Source organism: Mustela erminea, chromosome 6 (assembly GCF_009829155.1).
Source record: "Mustela erminea isolate mMusErm1 chromosome 6, mMusErm1.Pri, whole genome shotgun sequence".
Lineage (NCBI taxonomy): Eukaryota > Metazoa > Chordata > Mammalia > Carnivora > Mustelidae > Mustela > Mustela erminea.
This window is the reverse complement of record NC_045619.1, coordinates 46726803-46745560: the sequence shown is the minus strand read 5'-3', so window position 1 is coordinate 46745560 and position 18758 is coordinate 46726803. Positions and strand designations below refer to the sequence as shown.

The 18758-nt window shown below is 43.8% G+C and overlaps 1 protein-coding gene across 2 annotated transcripts in view; it reads right to left on the bottom strand.

Annotated features, from left to right (window-relative positions):
• Positions 1 to 2004: 2004 nt before the first annotated feature.
• PTPRB (protein tyrosine phosphatase receptor type B) overlaps positions 2005 to 18758 on the bottom strand; it is a 113155-nt gene continuing 96401 nt past the window's right edge. For both annotated transcript variants that reach the window (XM_032347032.1, XM_032347033.1), the window contains 8 exons: positions 18387 to 18477; positions 17636 to 17712; positions 15832 to 15966; positions 14706 to 14828; positions 14350 to 14513; positions 12522 to 12657; positions 5971 to 6091; positions 2005 to 3698 (listed from right to left, as the gene is read on the bottom strand). In XM_032347032.1, coding sequence (XP_032202923.1) covers positions 3676 to 3698; positions 5971 to 6091; positions 12522 to 12657; positions 14350 to 14513; positions 14706 to 14828; positions 15832 to 15966; positions 17636 to 17712; positions 18387 to 18477 — 870 coding nt within the window. In that variant the 3' untranslated portion in view covers positions 2005 to 3675. The remainder of the gene's footprint in view (positions 3699 to 5970; positions 6092 to 12521; positions 12658 to 14349; positions 14514 to 14705; positions 14829 to 15831; positions 15967 to 17635; positions 17713 to 18386; positions 18478 to 18758) is intronic.

Genomic DNA, 18758 nt, shown 5'->3' with positions numbered 1-18758 from the left:
GGTAAGTAATTGGGAATTTAGTATATGGCCGGTAATTTTCTTGCAAAAAAGTAAGGAGACTGTTTAATATAAGAAACTGGATCCTGAGACACTAAGACAAGAGAATCAGAGTGTGAAGTATAGCATGTGAGGTCTATTTTTGTATTGGTGGACATCTGCTTGGTGGTTTCATATTATTTTCCCATGTCACTTTCGGCTCTCCTCCAAGAGGTAATAACAAAATTAATTAAAGACCCTTCCAAATAAAACTGCCCCCAACATGTCTGTGTGCCATGACCATTTTAGTATTTAAAAAGTGAAACCCTGGTCATCTCTTCTATAATGTGGAGCCTGAAAAAACTATAAAATGCCAGTGGGTTTAAGGAGATAAGATGAACAGAAAATAAAATCACATTCAACTGGGAAAACAAACATGTTCAAAAAAGAAGGGAACAAGTAGGGAGAGAGGGGGACTCGGAAGTGTTAAGGAAGGGATGGTGAATTACTTAGGACAAATATGTGCAGGCCCAGGCAGGGAAATGAGCCTTTGAAAAATCTGATCTAAGAGCAGAAAACCTGGCTGCTATCCAGAGAGCAACAGAATGATAATACGAAATCGATTTAATGAGTAGAGATTAAAGGAGTTAATTATAAAGAACTTGGATAAATAATGATTAAGATGCAAGATGGGACTCTCCCAAGATTTGATGGCTCCAAAGCACTTTGAAGTCTGGATGATTAAAGTGGAGTTTGCACAGGTGCAAACAGGATGCCCCCCACGACAGGAAACAGGGTGTTTACCAAGACACAGCACATGACAGGATTCAATTAAAATACATCCAATTGAGCGGAATGTCAAGGAAACTTTTCCCCCCTCCTAAATTTAATAAACAGATCAACTAGATAATGTATTTAGTCTTTGGTGGCGGCAGAAGGGAAGATAGTGAAATATTTGTTGCTAAGGAGATTTAAAATTAGACAGGTGGAGGGTAGGAATAAATATTTCCTGGATTAGATGGAAAGAACATACAGTTTTCCCTTGTCGTGTCCATTTCCCGAACCGCGATGTCACCCCAGACACATTAGGGTACATGAACACTGTTTACTGTTACAGGCATGTGGGTTTTTTAGTTTTCCTTCCTGGTTGGTGCGAGTAATTGCTTTCTCCTCTAGATCCAGTGGTTCGCCAGTAAAGCAGCATTAGCATCTGGCAGCGTGCTCTGAGGAAGGCAGCCACTGCCCTGGGTTGCTTCCTTCTTTCACTGGCTCCCCGAGGCCCTCTTTCAAGCTTAGTTGGAATAGTGACAACCACCCTACCTTTATTATTGGGATGCATTTTCTTTATTGAGTAGAAACGTGTCGTTTCTAGGACAGTGCCTAGCGGCTTATAGGCACTTAGTAAAACTTTTCTGAATGAATGAAAAGCCAAAAATGAATTTCTCTCTCCACGTGGTAATGTGCTTTGTGCCAAGCAACATTAGTTTAAAAAATCTGTTGGAACAGAAGGAATAGCATGGAGGACATTAGGAGAAGGAAGGGAAAAATGAAGCGGCGGGGAGGAAATCAGAGTGGGAGACAAACCATGAGAGACTATGGACTCCGGGAATTAGACTGAGGATTTCAGAGGGGAGAGGGGTAGGAGGATGGGTGAGCCTGGTGATGGTTATTAAGGAGGGCACGGATTGCATGGAGCACTGGGCGTTATATGCAAACAATGAATCATGGAACACTACATCAAAAACTAATGATGTACTATATGGTGACTAACATAATAAAATTAAAAAAATAAAAATAAAATAAAAATCTGTTGTTTTTTTCTTGCTTTTCTTTTTCAACGTAGGGGAAGTTATTCCTAATGGATGCCACATCTCATTAATCTCTGACCTCTGTTTTCTTCCTGATGGTACATCTGTTACCCTTACATATGTATTGTTCCTTTTCATTTCTAGAAGATCCACCTGGCTCCCTGAAACAGAAGCAGAGCCTACCACCACCATTTCACAAGGGCATTGAGCACAATGAGACTGCAAAAACTTGGAATTCTTTTATTACTCTTCACATTTATTCTTAGAAAGTTTTCCCGTGTTTTTATAAACTTCAAGTAGCCCTGGAAATTTTTCTGGTGTGTGTGGAAATTTACATAACCATTCAGATAACTATTTTAGATATATTTAGATTTTCATTTACCTCCATTATATTACTTATGAGACTTTATGGTATGTAGCAAAAATACATACTTTGAAAAGAAATGTGTACTCTCTGCAGTTGAAACTGTAAGGTCAATGACTTTCATCTCTAATTCTTAGGTTTATTTGTGGAGAGATTGGTAAGTGAGAAAAAGGTGAACATCCTACCTCATTTCTCAAGTAGCCGTGAAGATTTCTTACAGATACCTTTCAAATTGTCCTCAGAACTGGAGCTTGAGGAGGGCAAAGCCCACTTTCTAACCCACTGAAATTTGTTATAGTCAAAATAGGTACAAATACTGAAGACAAACTTGGTGGCTTTTATGGTAAAGGCACCTTCAGATGACGGCTGATATTTTGAACTCTGATTTACTAAGAAAGTCTTTTTGGGATTTCTATATTAAGCATAAATGAAGATTTTTTTGGAGGTGGTTGTTGTTTGCTTGCTTAATGAGCTATATCTGATGTTTGTGGACACTTCTAAAAAGAAGTTAATACCAACTCCTTTGATCAGAAATATAATCTGCCACAATAATCTTCTTTTACTGGGAAAAACCAAGTACGAGTGACATCATTTTGACTTTTCCTGGAATGCAACCCACTAGAAAGGAGGCAAAGGTGAGGGTGTGTACGTCAACCAACACACTCCTTATGGTATGGGTATGCATGCTCCCACACTACGAGTGCAGTGATATAATCTCCAGTCCCTGGATGGCACTTTGCACGTTGATCTTGTTTCCAGTCAGGGGTACAGGGGGCATTCTTCTTGATATAAGCAATTCATCACTTCTGTCTGGATTGTTCCCTATCAGACTCCTAAACCCTGAAGCCTGGACTTCTCTGCAAGTTACATGGTCCCTAAACTGACCAGCTGGGCTTGAACCTCTGGCAGGACAAAGGGAAGAGATGAAGTAGTTTAGGAATAACCACCTACTTCAGCTTTGGGGACACCTAACCCCCTTCCCCAAATCTTTTCTTGACAATTAGATTTGTCCAAATAGCATTTGGATCATGTTTGGATCCCTAGGTTCCTAGAAGAGCAATGCAGGAAGGCCAGCTGTATTACATGCTTTCTCTAGCCCTGCCTTTATCCTGACTGGTGAATATCAAAACAGCTCAAAACCACGGCCCATGGGATTGCCTCTATAACCCCTTCTATATATATTTTACCAGTAGTCCTGTTATACAGGTTGAATTAGTTTATGTAGAACAATCCATGAACACTTTAGTGTGGAAAAATAGTAATATATAAAGCTTAATATTAAACATTATGAAAAATACATATTTACAGAATAAACTACAAAATACAACTATGTACAATAATATGTTACCTTTAAATTACATAAATTCTTTAAAATTCTTCAGATTAATAAATTATACATAGTATCAACAGAAATAGCTGGCACCTCTGTAGGGCATGAAGCATGTTTTTTGTTTTGTTTTGTTTTGTTTTGCTTTTTAAATCACACAGTGAATAGTTTTTATCCGAGAGAGATCTTCAGACTCATTCTCAATGCCTTGAATAGCCTGGGTCTGAAAGGAAGGACACTGTGGTTAGAGATGGAGCTGGGTGTGTCACAGCTGTTTGTTCCATTTACGAAGATTACAAATGGATAAGACTAGCAGAAATGACTAACGTTCAATATGGTTTAGGGTGAGACCACTGCTGTGGGGTCCATGTTGTTCCATTCAGAACCACAGATTCCTAGAATTGGAAGGAACTAGTAATTCTAGTTCATCTTCTCTGATTATAGAGATGAGCCCATGGGCCCAGAGAGGCAGAATAACTCACTTAGAGTTATACAGCTTGGTAATGCTGGTTAGTTTCAGGGCTAGGACCTGAATCCTAGCTTTTAGATACCTGAAACTAATCATACCATAGCTGGCTCTTTTGGGAGCATACAAGATGACTCTAAAAAAAAAAAAAATACTCTCACACAAGTCATAACAAGACAAAGATGCCTCCCAGATCCCCCAGAGCTTCCTCCATCCTGGAGCTTCTTAAAGAAAGTGACACGCAAAAACCTTGATTTACTATACAGATACATTAGGGGGTAATTATTTACCCCTAATTAATTAGTTCTCTATACAAGAGAACTATCGTTTGACAAAGACTCCTTTAAATGGAAGCTCTCTCATGTATACGTGCTTCACAGATTATTAACTATGTAACATACTGACTCAGTGGGCAGGTACAGAGGGTGCAGAGAAACTAAAGAAAATCGAGGATCAGTTAGAATTGGAGATTAGAAAAAAAAAGAAAGGGAGATAATATAATTGAAATAATGTTTCAAGAATTATCTGGTTTTTAGATGGACATGGGTCCACGTGGCAAGGAACTGAGACCTAAACCAAGAGCCGTGTGGGTGTGCCTTCTTGAAGTGGACCTCCCAGCCCCAGTCCAGCCTTCAGATGACTGCAGCCCTGGCCAGCAACTTGACTACAGCATCATGAGTGACCCTGGCCGACACCACCCAGCTAAGCTCCTGCCAAATACCTGATCTACAGAAACTGTGAGATAATAAATGCTGAGCTAAACTGCTAAGTTGTAGGGTAATTTGTTGGGTGGTAATAGATAACTAACACAAGGGAACTTCAAATTTGCAGTTAGCCTTTGTGATAAATTACTTCTAAATGATGGTTTAGCGTGGGAAAAGGCATGAAAACCTTCACTTGTCAAGTAATTATTGTCTGATCAAAGTAGTGCCTTTGAAAGTTTATACATTCGTTTCACTGAATTTTTTGTTTAAAAAATGGTACATGCTTGTTCTAGAAAATGTAGTACATAAGACAGAAGAAAAATCATGTATTATTTTATTTCTCTGAGAACTTTTTTTACTATTGTGGTTTATTTCTCTCTGGTCTTTCCCTCCACCTCCATGTGTTGTTTCTGTTTGTTTTATATTCTTTGTTGTTGTTGTTGTTAGAGAGAGAGATGGGGGAGGGGCAGAGACAGAGAGCGAGCATTTTTTTTTCAAGATTTATTTATTTATTTTAGAGACAGAGAAAGAATACAGGCAGGAGGAGGAGAGGGAAAAGGAGAGGGAGAGAGAACCTCAAGCAGACTCTGCACGGAGCATAGAGCCCGAGGCAGGGCTAGATCTCCACGCCCTGGGGATCATGACTTGAACCAAAACCAAGAGTTGGTCACTTAACTGACTGAGCCACCCATGTGCCCCTGCTTCTTTTTTTTTTTTAACTCAACATATTTCTAAGAATATCCATGTTATGCTGAAAATAAATAAATTAATTAAAAAAAAGAATATCCATGTTATAATATCATCAAAAATATCACTTTTAACGACTGCATTGTATTAAATGAATGCACCATGATATACTTAGCCCTCCACTGTTAAACATTTGGGTTTTTTTCACTTAAACTTTTAGCTATAAAAATTGTCATGAATAAAGCTTTTTCAGCACTTGGGTGACAAGACAAGAACATAATGAGGAATTCAATGCATATGGCCAAATTCTCAAAGGGATTTTACAATCTGAATCCCCAGTTGTGAATTCAAAGCATCTTCCCCAGCAAACAGCCATGCTGCTTAGAAAAGACATGTGAAGCAGAATCCTGAAGAGGGGGCACCCCCAGCCAGATAGGAAGAGCCTCCACGTGCAGTCAGTACTCGGTGGTGAGGTTCCCTCCCCATTCTGCCTCTCCTCTGCATCGCCACTCTCTAAGGGCCTTTGGGTGGAAGAAGGAAGGGCTGGCGCATTTTGGAAGAACTTTAGGTTATCAGTGGTTTCTAGATGCATCATATCTTGATACATGAACTTGTAAGTCAGTGGACTAAGCTCCTACCTCTGTGATACTCTGGATTCACATTTTCGTAGATTGGAAACAGGGGGTTTTCTTGTTCACTCCGTAGCTTCCTTGCTCTGAGGACATCTCTTACGCACTGATGTAGGTATACGTACTGACACTATGAAAAAGCACAAAACATGTCAGAGGAAGGCAAATTCTTCAGCACAAGAAAGATGGGAGACTCTCACAAAGCATCAAGAGTGGTGGGATTCTATATAGTTAGCAAATCTCTTGATCATTTCATGAACAGTTTCTAGTACATAGAAGAGTGCTTTCTGTTAGCACTAAGAGGAGAATAATAGTAATGAGGAGAGAGGTGGTGTTTATTTATTCTTTTTTATGGGCATGCATATTTATAGAGTATATTTCAGGAGTGCCTAGAGTTATATGTGGCACATAGTCATTCCTCCACAAATATTTATTAAATAGATGACTGAATGCCAAACTCTGTACTATGCCTTTGACATAAATTATCTCATTTGATTATTTTGACAATCTCATAAAGTAGATATAACCATCCATAGAAACGAAGACTCAGAGAAGTTAAGTAACTTCTTACATAGCCAAGAAATGGGACCCTAGCATTTGATCCTAGGGTGCATATTCATGTTCTTTCACTATACCAGATTTCTTAGATGAATCCTAATTTCATTGCATTATTGAATGAGAAAATCATTTTGCTGCATACGCTGCTGCTTTGTTCCCTTTCTTTTGGGGGGATGGTGAGAAAAAGAAGGTGTATACAATAGACCCAGCTGGACTGTCAGTTCTTTGAGGGCAAGGTCAGCGTCTCTCTCTCTTGGTTCTCTCAGCATCTGAGACTGGCACAAGGAAGAATCTCGAAGAGGTTGGCTGAGGACAAAGGACTACAGAAGGTTTTGCAGAGAGAACAGACTCACCTCTGTCAACTATGTGGGAACTAACTACTTTTGAGACAGAAACAAAGATAGAAGAGTCAATGTTTTGGTGACCATTAAGACACACAAAAACCTTCACTTGACAATAGAGGTTTAGACAAAAGCTTCCTTCCTTGCTACCAACAGAGCTGTCTAGTAAGGGAAAGAACGTCCACGTGACCTCACTGCTTGGCCTCCCTTAGTGACATAGTAACTGCTCAGAGTCCAGGGAAAGAAGAGGCTGGAAGAAAACACAACAGCATGCAAGAGACAGTGGGCTCTTCGTCTGCCTCCAGCTGGCCTAAACTGAATCACAGGGCTTCTCGGGAAAGATCTAGAAAAAATCTGAGGTCTCTTCTAGAGCTAAAATCCTTTGACCACAAAAGGGTATGAGACTCTGTGTTGCTGTCAATTAGATGGGTATCGAAAATCATCCCTGGACCCTGTGTTCAAGGTGATCAATGTGTTACCTTAAAGTATCTTAAAGGTTTGAGATAGAAAGTGATACTATAAGATCTTCCCTCACCAATGAACTTTAGAAGTGGTCCGGTATTTATTTTCATGGGTTGACACTAGGAATTGCCCCTGATGGGAAGGTAGTCTGGTCATCTACCAAACGGACTTCATAATGTAGACCCGGTATACTCATTAGATTAGGATATTTCTAAGAAATAAATCAATCATAAGTGAGGCCTGCTTCAATATTAACTATTCTGTGCATTTCTGAGTGTAATGTGTGTTTTATGCCACCTTGATCTTGAAAATTTGAGGAGGTTAGTGTCCTGAAAATGATTGTTAGTATAGACAGTTTCTTTTTGCCATCTTGAAAACAATCTACCAAATTATAGACAGACATTTCCTGGTTCCTTCCATCCCAAGAATGATTCACATTTGCAATTGTACTGGGACATTAAATTACTCCGGGACCTTAAAGTTCAACAGGGAATGAATTCTATTACATCTACACTATGCCTCATTAATAAATTCTTCAACAATGATGCACTATGGGCTTTGAAGCCAGTTAATATTCATTAATTCCAGCAGCCTTAAATATAAATCCTTCTTCTCCCAATAGACTGTCCTTTTAAAAATAATTACTATTAAAACTTTCAGACTGTTAATGTACTTCCCACTTTATTCTTAATGAAAAATAGAGTCTTATATATGAACCTTCCATTATTAAAGATAATTTTTTGCTCTGTCTAGCTGACTTGTGAAGCCTCAATTCCATTTGATTTCACCAACTCTTGTAGTACTAGTATTTATAAAATTATACTTCTAGCTTTTCATGGTCCTTGAGTTCCCAGTTCAGCTGAGGAGCAGATATGTGAACAAATATCTACAAGGTGATAACTGTAAGACAGAATTGTGTATAAAGCTTCACACATAAGAAGAAATCATCTGCTTCATTTTTGGGGGAGAGAAGTATCAAACTAGGGAGAAAGGTAAAAATTTGAGTCCAGAAGTGGGACATTCCAAGTGATGTAACTAACATGAATGTGCACATCTATTCTGGAAACTGCAAGCAGTCCAGTATAGCTAAAATGTAAGATGCACGGGCCTCGGGAAACCCCAAGGACAATCTCCCAAATGGGCACCAAGAAGCTTATTCCTACCACATCCCACTGTTTTCCTCCTGCGGAAAGCAGAGGAGATGAACAGACTGTGACTGTCAACTCTTGTTCTTTAACATCTTACTGCTTCCTCTGAGTGTCTCCCTGGGAGTCAGACTGCAAATTTCCCCTAAGGCAGGCTAAAGGAAGGAGGGACACATTTCAAAAGCCCACGTGTGATGCCTCTTTGTTTAGAAATCCTTGTTCTTGGATATATTAAAATTTGTGAAGACCCTTTGTGTCCAAATAAGGTGGAATAAAATTAAAGTTGACTATCCCTATAGACTCAGGAATGTAATAGACAGATTGGTCTGAATCTCTTTCCTTCTTTGCTTCCTTTGGTTCAGGGGTAGATCATACCCTTATGCCCTCACTCCCAGCACCAAACAAATCAGATCTGCGCTGGGGCCAGGGCTTCCAAGACCAGAAGAAGCCCACTGTGGGCAAGGAGTTAAAACAGGACAGATGATATCTGAATATTGTCTGGGATTTCATTTGATACAGAAAAAAAAAAAAAAAAGAAGAGACCAAACATCTCTTCGTATAATATTTATCTCATGATGATCAAAAGAATCAAAATTGATTTTGACCTCTGAAGGGAAAACTTCCTTAATTTTGGCAGACCCTAAAACAATGGGCGGGGGATGTTATGAAACTGGAGAAGTAAGTTGGGGGCCTGGTTATGAAGAGACCTGTTTACAACGAGGATGACAGTTTGAACTTCATTTTAATGCAATGGAGAGCTTGCCAAGCGTTTTCTGCAAGGAGCTGACACAGCCAGCAAAAGCACTGTTGATGGCTGTGGTGACAGACTTGTTAGGATAGGGGCTGGGAGCAGGGGAGGTTACAACAAACGGCCCCAGTGAGAACTGACAAACAGCTGAGCGAGGCCAGTGGCAGTTGCGTGGGAGACTAGAAGGAAGAGAAAGACGGCGGGTACAACAGACAGTACTCTGTGACTGCTTGAATGTGGGAACCCTGGGAAGAGAAGTCAGAATCCTAGTTAGGGCAAACAGATGGAGGGCAAGGTGATGGCAACCCCATTATCGAAACTGGAAGGAGCAAGAGGGGGAGGGGGGCTTTCTTTGTTATTGTTTGTTTAAAGACCGGTAATGAGTTCAGTTTTGAGTTTTTTTGAGTTTGAGACAACTGTAAGGCTTCTAAGTGCAACTGTTCGGTAGGCAGGTACTTAGGTCATTGCTGGAAAAGGAGAATGAGATTTGGGAAACAGGAGCACATATGTGGTTCTTCAAGCCATGAGACGTGAGAAAGAATGAAGGTCGAGGGAAGAAAGAGCAGCATCTTGAGCACAGAACCTTGGGGAACTCAAACATTAAAAGGGTAAGCTGAGGAACAACAGCATAGAATCCTCAGAGGTTAGGAGGAGAAGGAGAAGGGAATGGTGGAAAGAAGGAGATATATCCAAGAAGGAGGAAGAGCTGTGGCACATTGTGATACCCCTGCGCCGGAAACCTGCCAGTGGTATTTATAATACGAGTGCCTGCTCTTTGCTTCAGGGCATCTCCGGAGTTCTGGGCAGATGTATGCAAATAACACATGACCCAAGATGCCCCCGACAATAATACACACACACACACACACACACACACACACACACACACACACGCACACGCACACATTCCGCAAGACCACCTACAAGGTGATAATCTCCCCTTCCCCAAATTACAAATTAAATATGGTTTGAGTTTGTAAATAGGACAATACATAATGAAACACTGATCTTGACTTTTTAGCAACATAATTGTAGGCTATTTGTTCATTCATTTAACAGGTGAAAAAAAAAAAAACTGCAACTGGAGAGAAGGAAAATAAATTCCTACCCTCTTGGAACTGGCAGTCTTGCGGAGAAAGATAAAGGATAACAGTTATGATCCCGTGAGACAACTCTGCGTCCCCATATGAAATGGCAGAGCTAGACAGCTGTCCTAGGGGCAACAGCTGGGGACGCTGTTTAAGGGAAAAGCTAACGAGAAATTTACAGTGGATAGTCATTGTCAATTTCATCAGCTAAAAGAGACACAGACAGGAAGTGCTCCCCTGACGTGATGCAACAGGAAGTGCTCAGCACCGTAAAGAAACCTGAGTTTAAGGGAACCTCTAGATCTAATGACCTACTGACAAAAATCGCAGGGTACAGAGGAAGATATTAATGCCATGAAAAAGCAGTCAAATCCAGGATGTGGTAAAATCTATGGAACAAATGAGTTGGTGTCTTTAACAAAGAACTAGCTTGGAAAACAGGGGAGGGTGTCTATAGATTTCAAAGAAATTTAAAAAGAGACTTCGACCAAATGCAGTGTGTGGACTTTGTTTGGATTCTATGGAAATTAAAAAGTAATTTTGAAATAATTAGGGATATTTAAACTCTGCCTGAATGTGAGGTGATATTAAGGGATTATGGTTAAAACTGTTAGGAGTGATAATGGTATTCTGATCACAATCTTTAAAGAGTCCTTATCTGTAAAATTTCTGCATACACAGCATTGAAGGATTAAATGGTTTGATAAGGAGGATTTGTTTTAAAATTTTCCAATAAGGTCATGAGGTAGGGGAATACCTACCTCATGTATACGGGATTTAGATTAAAAAAAAAAAAAACACAGAATACTGATAGTTGTAGGAGCTGGTGTTTAGGTGTATGGAAATTCACTAAACCACTTTCGCTGGTTTTATGTATTAAAAAAATTCCATAGTAAAATATGAAAAGTATAGTGTAGTCATGGTTATAAGGAAAGTACTCCCAGCCCAGGACAATGGCGGTGACGGAGGGTTCCAGGTGTGGCCACTGCCTACAGGAAACCATGATGGCAGTATTTTTCCAAACGTATTAGAGAATGTGAGATCGGCAGGATATTAATATGTGCTGCACAAAGAAAAGAATTCAGTGGTCAAGGTCGTTTGGGGAATAGTGGGTTCAGCAAAGCTCACGGGGAGCCTTTGCTGCCAGATGTCCCTGTTTTGTGGAACACACCACCTCCCCAGTTTTCCTGCGTACTGCATCAGTAAGAGGATATGGGTTTTTCCGTAGGGTTTTTCACCTTTTTGACCATGGGAATTTTTTTTTTTTTTTCCAATGCATAGAGGACTTTGCAGAGTTACTTGGCAAATACAAGGGTAAGAGAACTTGAGTCTTGTAAGGCAACTATGTGGGGGAGCAACAGGCTTGGCCCTTGTGGAGGCACAGACCCGACCCTAAGGCTTTGGGGCTAAGGGCTTAGGATTCTCTCAAACAGGTTCAAGCCCCAGCTTGGCCACTTCAAAGCTGTGCAAAGGTCTTTAGCCTCTATACCTCAGTTCTGTAGCCCAGAAATGGAAAATGCTACCTCTCTTCTTTGGTTTTTACGAATTTAATGAAATAACATATTTAAAAAAGCCTTGCAAATGTCAAAGGACCAATGAAGCATTTATCCTTTGGGACCAGTGTGCACTTGCCTGGGGTCTCCAGAGATGGGTGCGCAGGTAGGTGCACTGTAGTGTGCTCACACATCAGCCTGTCTTTTTTTTTTTTTTTTTAAAGATGTTATTTATTTATTTGACAGAGAGAATGAGCAAGCACAAGCAGGCAGGGCAGCAGAGGGAGAGGGAGAAACACTGAGCAGGGAGCCCAACACGGGGCTTGATTCCAGGACCCCAGGATCGTGACCTGAGCCCAAGGCAGTTGCTTAACCACTTGAGACACCCAGGTGCCCCACACCAGCCTGTCTTAAAATGATCCTTAAGATGGACTGGACTGGCCCTTCCCCCATGTACCACACGTTGATTTAAAAATTATCCATCTTGTCTCCTACCCACCTAAAGAAGATGGGCAACCAGCTCAGTAGAGGGTAAGGGTACCCCAGGTACCTCAAGGTCACTGAAATTTGTTTTAAAATAACAGGTCCTACAGAATGCCTATATTCAGTTCTCTTTCTCTTCCTAATAAGTCATAGTTCTTTACCCTTGTCAGAAGAAAGCTTGGGACATTTTGGAGGAGAGAGACAGGGAAGGTGGCTGGTGTCCTTCAGCCTTTAACTCTTACCTCAGTCTGCACCATGTGAACCCTGTGAAGTCTTAGGTCGTTCACGGCTCCATAAATGTCCACGGAGTCTTTGGAGTCCAATTGCTGGAGGATTCGGTCCAATGCGATGAAGGTTCCAGTCCTACCCACACCAGCACTAGTTAAGAGAACAAAGGAAGACTGAGACTTTTCCATTAAACTGGCATTTCAGGACCGCATCCCGAGACTCCAGGATCGTCTTTCTTTTCCCTCCCAAGTTACTGGAGAATATAAGAATCCTTCTTTCTCTCAATGAGCTCTCTCGAAGAAAAGCCCCAGGTTTCACCTCTTTCTCCTTCCTTCCTCCACCTCCGCCACGCTACCAGGGCTAAGCGCTGCTGTGCCTCTAGCGTGTGTCATTTCTATGCATGTTGTATACTTTTCCTGGTTACATGTAAAGCCATAAACAATATACTCATTTTGCGGGGTTCAAAGATTGACTGAAATGGTCACATATTTTACATATCCTTTTGCTGACTTTCTTTTTTTACTGAGTGTAGTGTTTGAGCTTTATCCCTGTTGTTACAAGCAGATCCACTTTCTTTTAGCTTCTCTAGAGTTCCCATGCCGCTGCCAATTCATCCCCGGCCGATCTAGTCTCTACTGATGACAAGGAGATGATTCTTAAAAAAGATTTACTTACTTGAGACAGAGAGAGAGGGAGCAGGAGGAGGGGCAGAGGGAGAGGGAGAGAGCAAATCTCAAGCAGCCTCCAAGCTGAGCACGGAGACGATGCAGGGTTGGCTCTCATGCCCCGAGAACATGACCCCAGCGGAAACCAAGGGTCGACGCTTAGCAGATCAAGCCACCCAGGTGCCCCAATAATGAGATCATTTTTAGTTACTCTCTGAGAAAGACTGTGTTGCGCTGAGCCTCCTTGTGTACCAGTGTGGGGATTTCTCTAAGGTGGAGGTCTAGAAGCAGAACTGTTGGATCCTAGGGTGCAAACACCTTCAGCATCCGCAGGGATGGCTGAATCGCCTCCCAAGGGGACTGTATGGCCTGGGGATTTGTGATGCACAGACATACAAGGGAAAGGAGAACAGTTCTCCAGGGGTATGGGCAGAAACGCCAGCCACTCCTCAGAAAGCCCCCTCACGTGCCTCGCATTCCCATTAAAAGCATCTGGGTTCCAGTGACACATAAAAGCCAGGCTCCTAGGGTGCTGGGCTGATTGGGAGAAAACGAGGGCATCTGACATTTCTCTTACCAGAGCAACTCCGTGCTCTTTATTTCCTAGTGCCATTCGGCTAGGGCTATCAAAGTGTTGCTGCAAACATTAATTAGCTAAACACCAGGCTCCCCGGAGGGGAAGAGAGAGGGATTGCTTGTTAGGCTGACTTTATGGACATGCAGTCTAAAGCAAAGAGAAGTCAAGAGAGAAGGGAAATTTAAGAGCAAAACTGGGGGCTACAAATGGCGAGTGCTACTGGACCAGAAAGGGAGGTCTGGAGCAGAGACCCGGAAGGATGCGTAGGGCTTATGTGGGCCGAAGAGAGAGCTTAGGCCACTCCAAGGAGTAAGAACCGCAAGAGGCGAGAACACGCAGGTTCTCAGAGAGCGCGAGCGCGGTTTCTGGGAACTTGCATGGGGAGTCATGCACGTAGGGACTTTGCATTTCGTACAGTAGCAAAAAGAGCAAGGGGGAGAGAAAGAGGGCTGGAGAGTGAGGGTGACAGAGGCGTGGAAGGTGAAAAAAGCAAAGAAGAAGAGAAGAGAGAAGAGGGCCTAATAGTATCTCCAGGCAGGCTGGTTGGCGCAGACACACCCTCCAGCGCCCCGCTGTCACCGGCTCCCCGTCGTCCAGTACCTGCAGTGCACCACGGTGGGCCCGGCGCCGGGGCTCCTGCTGATGTAGTCCCTGACGGTTCTCACAAACTGGATCAGGGACTGGGTGGTCTCTGGGACCCCGTGGTCCGGCCACACCGTGTAGTGAAAGTGGCGGATGAGTCTGTGCGCGTCGAGCTGTTCCTCCTGTAAGAGCAGAGACGAGGATCAGGGGAAGGAGCTGAGGCCAACCTTCCGGTCGGACCACGGGGACCAGGCAGCAGCTCCCGGGAGCTGAAACTACGGTGCAGGAGGCAGCCAGGAGGGGGAGTCAGAGGTGTCCTGCTGCCCCCCACCCCCCAGCTGGGGCGTTTAGCGACCTCAAACAGACGAACATACGCTGCATATCCTAAATTCTCGGATGGTCCATTCAGGTAGCACCGACTCCGAGAGCATCTGCAGGATGAGGTCCCCGTAGTAGAGGGAATCCTGGTCTGCTGGCCAGTAGTGGTCACACTTCACCTACAGGGAGGCATAGGGAGAAAGACGTGAGTCCAGACACATGACTCCGCTATGAACCTGGACGTTTCCTCCTTGAAACGTCTTCCCGACCTGGAATCTGGGGTCACCGCTAGAGCATCGGCCCCGGCTCCGCCTCAGTGTGCTCAGGGTCCGTGCCCCAGCCAGCCGGCTGCTGCAAGGGAGAGTCGAGCCCCAATCGCTGGGTTCACCTCCCTCTCTGGGGCATGGTGTTCCAGCGCCTGAGCTTTTTGTTGATTCCTCAGCATCTCAGTACCTCCTCTCCTAACCCGTATGTTCCAGTGGTTCTTTCTGAAGAGAGGCCTAGCTGGGCAGAGGAAGGCCAAGTCTTCCTGGCCCCTTTTGGACAGTGATATTAAATATAATTAAATATAAATATCACTGTCCTAACCTGGACCAAGGGCCACATGCCACGGGATCTCTGAAATGCCAGAACATTTAGCTGGGCTCCAACTTACATGTAGGAAGCCAGGAAAGAGAATTATGAACACAGATACTGGGCATTTTATATGTCATCGCTTTTTTAATCCTCCAAATAACCAGACAAGGTATAGGTTTGTGAGTGCAGTATACAAGGTTTTCTTGATTTGTCCAGAGAACTATTTCACTTCAGGTCTGCAGACACAGCCTAGAGTCGGCTTCTTTCCTACAAGTAGGGGCAGGACCAGCGCCTCTGGCAAGCCATACACCAAAGGTTGGAACAGACAAGGGCCACTTAGTCTTCCCCAATCATGAGCACTTTTGATGATACCAGTCTGACTGAAACTTCAGACCCAGAAACACCTCTGACTGAAACTTCAGACCCCGAATCAGAAGTGGGCATCCCCCATGTAAGCCTCTCATAACTGAGTGGCTTAATTCACGAGCGACATTCCCACAGACCCTCCTTGGCCTCTGTGGGGTTTAGCTTCGGATGGTGGGGTAGGATTCCATCCTGGTGGCGGCACTAGGAAAGCTTCGGAAGGCAGGAAGACAGTTTACTCACTCGGCCCTTCTCCACACACTGGGTCACCATGACAATGTTGTGAACATTCTGTTCCCACGCCATCTTCCAGAAGTCATCCTTGGTGCCAGGAAGAGGTCCCTGAGTAGCAATGTACTCTCTCCTGAAGTTGTTGCCCTGTGATGAATTTACAAGATGGAGAGCCAGAAACAATGGGCCTCCTCAGAACTATAAACAGAGGGTTATCTCCGCAGATTAGATGATATATAGGTCTTTGCCAGATCTGCGACTGGAGAAAAAGATACTAACCCAAGTGTCAAGGCTTGGGAGCGGGAAGGACAAAGACCGGAACACTGCACTATTGTTAAGAACCAACTTCCCACTTATTAGGCTGGGTCCATTCTAAACGGCAATAGGGGACTCGGCAATAATCTAGAGAATGCTTCACTCTTGCTGGGTGTGTGTGTGTGTGTGTGTGTGTGTGTGTGTGTAGACTCTGAGGGACTGACTTCCTCAGGCTCTTCCCCTATTCAACGCAGAAGAGTTTTCGTCATTTTGGAAATGGACATTAGAGTGAAATGGTAAGAGACGTGGTGCAAGGGAAACTTCAGGGAAGGGAAACCACGGGTTATCGAGCATCTGCCCATAACATGCCGTGGGTCAGGACTTTCACAGATCTTACTTAATATGAACCACAACTCTAGGAGTAGGCTATTTTTGCCCACTTATTCTGCACCCCGGCAAGACAGAATGACTCGCAGCTCTGAGCTGAAGTTTCTTCTCTCCTTGCCTCTCCTCAGGGCCCCTGCATTGTGTCACCTCTGCCACCCCCACGCCCGCCCACCCAAACCTTGCATCTCATCTGGCCAGGCCGTCCGTCTTTATCCTCCACATCTCAGCACATTGCCTGCTCTGCTGAGCCTTCCTTTATTCTCTGCCCTGCTGGACGCTGGGGGGTCTCCTCCCAGAAACTCCCCTAGCAGCCCTACCCTCTTGCTTCTTGGAGGGAGGTCCTCAGACCAGCAGCACCGCAATGACCTGGGAGCTTGTGAGAAAGGCAGAATCCTGGTCCTCCCCAGCCCCGCTGAATCAGAATCTGCATTTGAACAAGACCCCACGTGGTGCAGATGTGTGTTAGTGCTGGAGAAGACATCTCTCCAGCCTGTTTCCCGTGGTGTCACCTCGTCCTTTCCTGATGCCCCGCCCCTGCTGAGGCATCTCTGACGGTTTAGTTATTACTTAACTAGATAGCGTTTACTGAGTGAATGAATGACTATTTGAGGTAAATATCATCCCCATTTTTTGGATAAGAAAATAGAGGCCTCAGGAGGTGACAAAACTTGCCCAAGGTCACAGAGTCAGCAAGGGACAGGGAGGGCATTCAAAGCTGGAGCTCTCTGGCCTTAAAGCCTTCTCCACTATAGCATGCTGTAGGAAGCTTGGCAGGATCTAGCCCAGAATCTGAGCCCAAAGGTTTGACACCGCCTTTGAGTTGTGTCTTTGGTTTTCAAAATTCCAAATAACATCGAATCAGTTCCGCTTGCTAGGCAGCATGAGCAACGGAGTTTCCTTAGGGAGCTCTAATCTTAGCTATGGGCTGCAAAGAGAAAAAACCACCTTTCACTGTGCCGCCTGGGCTCAATCCTGTCTCACTACAGCCATTGTGAAAATGGGCCCTGGCGGGGATGGAATTGCACATCCTGGGTTTTATGGCAATCAGACATGGTTTTCTAAAATCGGTATGCTTCCAGACCTGAAACAGTGGGAGCACGTGGGAGGAAATGTGTCTTTACACTCGCCACCCGTCAAAGCTTTACCCCAGGCTGTGGGTTAATGGTTCACTTACAGGGATGTAGCTGGCGTTGATGTAGTCTGAGCATGGGTCATCATCGACATTGGACAGCTTCACTCGAGAGGCATCATCTGGAAGGAAGTTGATTGAGAGATATTTGTCACTGGGTCCTGGGAGGATTTTCCTATTGTGGATGGAATGCTTGGTATTTGACGTCCATTAGCGCTGACCCCCAAAACGCCCCACAGGGAGGTAGTCTCCTCTCCATTTTGCAGATGAGGTTCGGACAGGATAAAGGTCTTGCCCAGGTCACACTGGGCGAACAAAGAAGCCAAATGCTCTTTGAGGCCCCCTCTGTGCTTTCCTTCATAGTGCTATACCATTTGCCCAATGGAGTGGCCAGCTCCCTTTTGTAGCCTGAAAGAACAATCCAGAATACCTTTCTTCCACTGCTTCGCTGATCAGGTCAGGAGAGTAAGAATATACAATAATCCCTAACTGGGGACTTTATAAAGAAACGCACACTGGCCGTGGCTATTAACGCTGTGACAGCCCCTAAGCCTCTGAGAAGAAGTTAGACCACATGATGAACTGTCAACAGCATGAGAGGCGTCTCCTAACCAGAATTCAAGCTCGTTGTTACCCCACAGGAGGGAAGAGCGATAACATTCCTTTTAAAAGGCATTCAGAGCCTCAGCCCTTCCATGTCCAGCTATATCACCTTTCTTTAGCCCCATTTTATTTCTGGGAAAGAGAAGAGATGGCTGGAGGAAGACAGTATTACAAATTTCAACACAAAACTCACAGGGCAATATATTGTTGTATCGATTTTTCCCTCTGTTCTCCGGCAAGAGTGCAATGTCACATGGTTGGTTTCGACCCACGTCCTTCAAGTCCTGTTAGGTCCAAAAGAAGTTTGCAAATGGAGAATATGAAATCAAATAAGGCAATCATACAGTCCTTGAGATACATAACAATCTAAGAATATGTCACAGTAGCGACTGTTCACGGAACGCTTCATATTGGACGTGCATTTGCTCTGATCCCCCCAACAGCCTCAGAGGAGGTATCCTCCCCTCCATTTTACAGATGAGGCTCAGACCAGATAACTCACTGCCCCAGGTCACACAGGTAGCAAAGCTGGGAGTCCAATCCAAATCATGGACACTTGTCACCA